A 5,843-nucleotide genomic window follows, 5' to 3' on the forward strand; every position below is an offset into this window, starting at 1 on the left:
TTTTTTTTTTTTTCTTTTTTTTTTCTTTTTTTTTGGTTGGAATTCAGTTGTGATTATCAGCAGTCTTTAAAACACATATGGCTACCTGCCAGCTCGGATGAGAAGACTCGTCACCTTTTAGTGTTGAAAAAGCAAGCGCAGAAATTTTTCTTCACTTTCAAACAGAAAGCAAACAAAAATTCAGAGATATATCAACAGAAATGTCCAGGTACTAACAATATCCATCCAAAGAATCACAGAATCACAGAACGTCTGAAGTTGGAAGGGACCTCTGGAGATCATCTAGTCCAACCCCCGCTACCCCGCTGTAGAAGGGTCACGTAGAGCATGTTGCCCCGTACCTTATCCAGGCAGCTTTTGAATATCTGCAAGASACTCCACAACAGCTCTGGGCAACCTGCCTGGCTCCTCCTTCTTGAACTTTTTGAAGACTGGAGTGCCATTAGCTTTCTTCCAGTTCTCAGCACCTCTCCAGTTCTGCAGGTGCCTTCAAAGATGATTGACTGAAAGTGACTTTGCAGTGACATCTGTCAGCTCCATCAGTACTCATAGGTGCATCCCATCAGGGCCAAGGGGTTTGCCTAAATGATCTAATCCCATCCTCCCTGACCAAGGAAAAGTGTTCCTTTCTCCAGACTTACTCCCTGGTGTCTAGGATTCCTTAGCAGTAAAGATTGAATCAAAGGAAGCACTCACTATCTCTGCTTTCTCTGTATCCTTCATCAGCATCAACCCTGAGGCTTCATCTGATAATTGTCTGAAATTAACAGCCTTCATCCTACATATAAAATGATAACATTTCTTTAGTCTAAACACATAATAGACTAAAACACATAATACTCTGAAATTGTGCAGAAATTGTGTGAATCCAGCACTGCCTGAACTGTTATAATTCCATTCAGAACAAACTGACAGCTGAGAGCAAGTTGCTATCTCAGTTCATTTCACAACTACTTGAAAGCAGCAGCACTTTAAACCCAATCTTAATGCAGGCAGACTCCCTTAATTCCGAGTGGTTCACAAAAACATTGGAGTGTGGCATTTATTTTGGGCCAGTTCACCATGCACTGTGCAGAACTGATACCGCCCATTTAGCTCTACAGAAGGCTGATAGGCTCTGGGTTAGATCTGGTCTGGTAGCACTACCAGTGAGAATAAGGAGTTTGGCTTTATCACAGTTATTGTAAGTTAGAAGTAGCAGCAGTCATTTCCAAAGGGGCAGAAAAGCTAAAGGAGATGCAAGCACCTTGCAACAGGTGTGTTACTAAAATATAAAACTGTTGTCACTCTTTGTATTAAACTATGGAAACGTGATAAAACCATCGTTAGCAGTTCTGTCAGATAAATATCAGTAATACATTCCATGAATATGCTTGTAATTGCTTACGTGCTGCCTTTCATTCAGTGTGTTTATAACTCGCGTTAACCACTAATTAGTCCCTTTAAAGCTCACCTATAAGTGGAACTTTAATATTAGGTGTGACTGAAATATGGCTGGACATGCAGACTAGCCCCAAGGTAGCGCACAGCTAATGGAATGATGGTAACTTCAAATGGCAGCCCTTCAGCAACTGCTTTGATATTTCATTTTGGAGAAGTGTCCAAAAACATGTGGAGACCTGTGTGGAGGTTACAAATCTCTCTCCACATGTCTTGTGAGGCAGATTTCGACTTCTGAGGAGAGTCACAACAGATGCTTGTTCTTGCATCTTACTTGGTGCTTGTTTTCTTTGCCAGTTGCTGACTCCTGCATATTAAGCCTGGCTGCTCAAGTCTGAATGCTGGCACGTAAGAACGCCAACTATCACTTATTTGACTCATTTGAAAATTGTGACATGTTTATCCAATCCAAGCTAAGATTTCCCTTATGCCTTACCACTACCTACCTCACAGATTTTATCTCTTCAGTCTTTGCACTGATCTTCCCCTCTGCCGTCAGCTATTCCCACAGATGTGTGCAACAACTTTCTTTGTAGCCTCTTTCCTTGAGAGCAGCCAAGTTTGTCCCACCTGGCTTTTTGTATCTTTGCAGATCTCATGAGAAAGATTCTTCCTCAGTTTTCTCTTTTCGTCAGACATAATGCTTGTATATTCACTCAGTAACAACATTACTATTGCTATTCTGTAAGTGTATTATGTCAACAGCATAAAACATTTTATGCGTGTGTGTGTGAAAGACAAAGTTCTAGTGACTTTTGTATCTAATTAATTATATTTGCCTTTCCTGTTTTCCATGCCTTCATCACTTTATCTAGTCACAGCAAACCATAAAACTTGCAACAGTCAAAAAGTGATCATATAACTTATCTTATACTGTTTTCCAAGCCATAAAAACTGATAATAAGATTTATCAGATATGCCAAGCAAGTACTACTTACTGGCAGAGTGTTTGCTACTAAGGTTTGCCTTGACATCTGACAGCTCTGAGTTTGAACTCCTATTACCTGACCAGTTAATTAATTGCTCCTATACCTGGTAATGAGGCAAAGGAGCAGCACGGTGAGATTAGGTTGTAGTTTGTTGGGGGGGGGGGGGTTCCTTTGGTTTTGTTTTTCTTTCTGCTACTGCTGTTTTTAGTAAAGCTACAAGTAGCTACTTCAGCTCTCAAGTGGCCTGCCAGAGGATTCAGAAAGGTACCTTAAGTCAAGCACATAGCCATGCTGGAAAAGAAAAGATACCGATGACCTCTTTGGTGTTACACAAGTAACAGAAATCTTCTGAACACTCTGGTAATTTTTTTTCAAGACCAGAGAAGATCCTAAATGTCATTCACATCCGCAATCAAGGTTCGTTTGGGATTCACACTGAGAGCACAGGCCAAGCTCTTGAGCCTGGATGCATAAGGGCTTTCCAGCATCCTTTCTCTAAACAAAAACATAGTCAATGGGAAACAAGTGGCCAGCTATGAAAAATAAGTTGGAAGGACTGTGCAATCACTTGGGCCTGCTAGGAGCCAGGGGAGTGCACGAAGGCAACTCTTTTACATACTTTCTAACCCATTTTTCTGGTATGTGGGATAGAGATGACACAATCTGCTGCAAGATGCTCAGGCAGGATGCATGGGAAACAGAGCTTCCAAATTCAGCTCTGTAACCTGTGGCAGAACCGCTGTCCCAGGCAGGGGTTCATCTGCGGTGTGGAAAAGAAGTGCCTGATCTTTAACAGCCCATACTGCAGCTCACAAGAAACACTTCTCCATCAACAGTCTTTCTAATCTTATGCTTCTTCTGTAGCCCTGCTCTGCAAGCCCTTCCTCAGCCTTAGTCCTATTGGTATCTTCCAGAAAACACCAGCAGATCATCTGCAAGTATTTGAGCCAGTCTCTCAATCCTTAGATGTAGGGAATGCAAACAGGAGACTGACATACATGTATCTTCCTCTAAAGAGTTTAGTGACTATAAAGTGACATTTTTTTGAATTTTCAAGTCAATCAGACCATGAAAATACTAAATTCTTCAAAGATTTGCTGTGAATCTTAAGCTCTTCTCTTCCTCCTCAAATTCCTTCTAGCAAGCATGTGCTTCATGCCCTAGACTTCAAAATGTTTGTGCTTGTAGTTTCAGCCCCACACCCCACCTTTGCTTTTTTTTTATATATAATTTTCTTCTGTGTATATATTAAATGCTATATGTTCTTCAGTTAGTAACATTTCAGCATGGTTATATTTAGAAGTGTGCCCTGTATGAACTATCTGATTTTATTGTTTTTATAATATAAAAAATATACTTCAAATATGCCTATTTCTGCATCTTAAATGACAGAGAAAGCTGTAAGTATATGTGTGTTTTAACGTCTTTGTGTCCTTTCTCTTCCTGTTATTTATGAGAAATGTCTTTTTCTAATGAAAAACAATTTCTAAATTCATCCAAATGTGGTGATTTTCAACACTGAATAATCAATAACTGGAAAGGCTGAGCTCACGTTGAGTAAGAAGCAGAACAACTTTGTTTTAGAAGTATGAGGTGATGCCTTTCTCAACACACTGAGAAGTGGCCCGTCCTACAAGGCCTGATTAGCAGAACTCGTTTGGCGGAGGGCTAACTTTGCCAGTCCGAGTCTGGTCAGTACGAGCAGCGGTTTGTGCCCGTGGGCCCCTCGCGCAGCGGCACCAGCTCGGTGCCGCGGAGCCGCAGCGCTGCGCGGGGACCGCGACCCTGTCCGCCCCAGTGCGGATGCTCTTCTGGCAGCCAACGCGGACTGGGGAAAGGTCTTTGTTCCCCTCTATCTCACGTTCTGCAGCAAGACGGGGTAAACCACCCCAATTCTCATGTTGTAAACGCGGCTTTGGCACAGGGCGGCAGTGCCGCCCGTCACAGCGGCGCGGGGGGCCCAGCAGGGTCTGTCCAGGAAGGTGCTCCCGTGCTGCCCGGCAAAACCGCRGGCCCCGTGGGACGCCCTGCAGCCCTGCACCTTCCTCCCCGCCCGCGAGCGAGCCGGCAGCCTCCGCGGGCGGCCGCTGCTCGGAGCCGGCCCGGGGGAGGCGGCAGCGCCCGGCGGGCCCGTCCCGGCGCCGCCTCCCGCCGCGGGCGGCCCCGCGCCCGCCCTTGGCTCCTTCTTCAGCGCCGCGGGCGGGCCGAGCCGGGCCGGGCCGGGCGATGTCGGCGTGCCGGCGGCGGCGCGGGCGCGGCTGGCGGACCCCGGCGCTGCTCGCGGCCTACGTGCTCTACGTGGGCCTGGGCGCGGGCGTGCTGCGCGCGCTCGAGGGCCCGGCCGAGCGGCGCGCGGCGCAGCGGCTGCTGCAGCAGCGCTGGGAGCTGCTGGCCAACTACACGTGCGTGCGCGGGCCGCCGCTCCAGCGGCTCGTCCAGGTGAGGCGAGGCCGAGGGCGCGGGGAGGCTGCAGGTGGCTCTTTTGGCTCCTGGGCTGGCGAGGGATGGCTTATAGCAGCAGGTGATAATTCTGGTGTTTAATGGAAAGGCTGCCTCACGGTAAGTGTAGCGGGGTTTGATGTTAGTGGTGTCAACTTTACTTCTTTCCCTCTTCTTTCCTTCAGAAGCCCCTGTCTTCAAATAGGGAGTCTTGTTAGGAGCCTCCGCGCAGCCCGGATGGACAGACCCACGCGAGGACCCTGGCAGCCCTCATCCCTTCCCTTGCCGGGTCACAGCCCGTAGCTCAGTGAGGATGACAGTACGAGCCTGGTCCTGGAGGCTGCAGTGGTACCTACCCCTTATTCATCACGCTGTCCGCTACGGAGTGTAAAAAGTCCGCGTAAATACCTAATCCTAGTGAAGCCAGAAGTAAAGCAGGGTGGATTTCTGATTTCTTTGGCATTTGGTAAAGGGAGTTCCAAATGGAGTTTTATTCAACACAGATTCATTGCACGGAGAGCTCCTACCCTGAGGTTAGGAGGATTTCCCTTGGCGATGAGCGAAATGAGGCAATAGAAGTGGAGAGAAGGACCTGCAAGATAGCACAGTCCCAATGAAGTCAATACAAAGATTTTTCTAATGTCTTCCTGATGATTTACTTTACTTCTCTGTGGCCTCTATAAATAATGCCTGGTATTTAAGAGAAGAGGACAGCTACCTATGTCTTTTTAGACCRCATAGGTGCTGGAATCATGTTTTGTGTCTTCTTGTGTGAGTACTTGTGACCTGCACAAGCCCTACATGAGGAATCTAAAAGAGGTTTTGCTTCATTTTTGTAGTGTGTCCATGAATGGCTTCATACTTTGTGAAACCACAGTTTCAGTACTGTTTTGACTGACTTTGTTTATTTTTAATAACTTTCACAGCAAGAAATTAAACATATAATCCAGAAGATCACTTCTTTCCTACACTCTTTTCTAATTTCCTTTGTGGCATTGCTTGAATGTTGTATATGTGATCAGAAAAAAAAAAAAA

The 5,843-nt window shown here is 46.0% G+C and overlaps 2 protein-coding genes across 2 annotated transcripts in view; both read left to right on the forward strand.

The window, feature by feature from the left end:
* The window catches only part of LOC112942986 (potassium channel subfamily K member 16-like), a 12,708-nt gene extending 8,456 nt beyond the window's left edge, over positions 1–4,252 (forward strand). Inside the window, exon 5 of the mRNA XM_026034050.1 lies at positions 4,104–4,252. Coding sequence (XP_025889835.1) covers positions 4,104–4,252 — 149 coding nt within the window. The remainder of the gene's footprint in view (positions 1–4,103) is intronic.
* A 343-nt stretch (positions 4,253–4,595) lies between these two features.
* LOC112942979 (potassium channel subfamily K member 17-like) overlaps positions 4,596–5,843 on the forward strand; it is a 30,031-nt gene continuing 28,783 nt past the window's right edge. Inside the window, exon 1 of the mRNA XM_026034042.1 lies at positions 4,596–4,808. Within this exon, the coding sequence (XP_025889827.1) occupies positions 4,596–4,808 (213 nt within the window). The remainder of the gene's footprint in view (positions 4,809–5,843) is intronic.

This window comes from Nothoprocta perdicaria, unplaced genomic scaffold (genome assembly GCF_003342845.1).
Source record: "Nothoprocta perdicaria isolate Ctin4 unplaced genomic scaffold, notPer1 scaffold_139, whole genome shotgun sequence".
Taxonomy (NCBI): domain Eukaryota; kingdom Metazoa; phylum Chordata; class Aves; order Tinamiformes; family Tinamidae; genus Nothoprocta; species Nothoprocta perdicaria.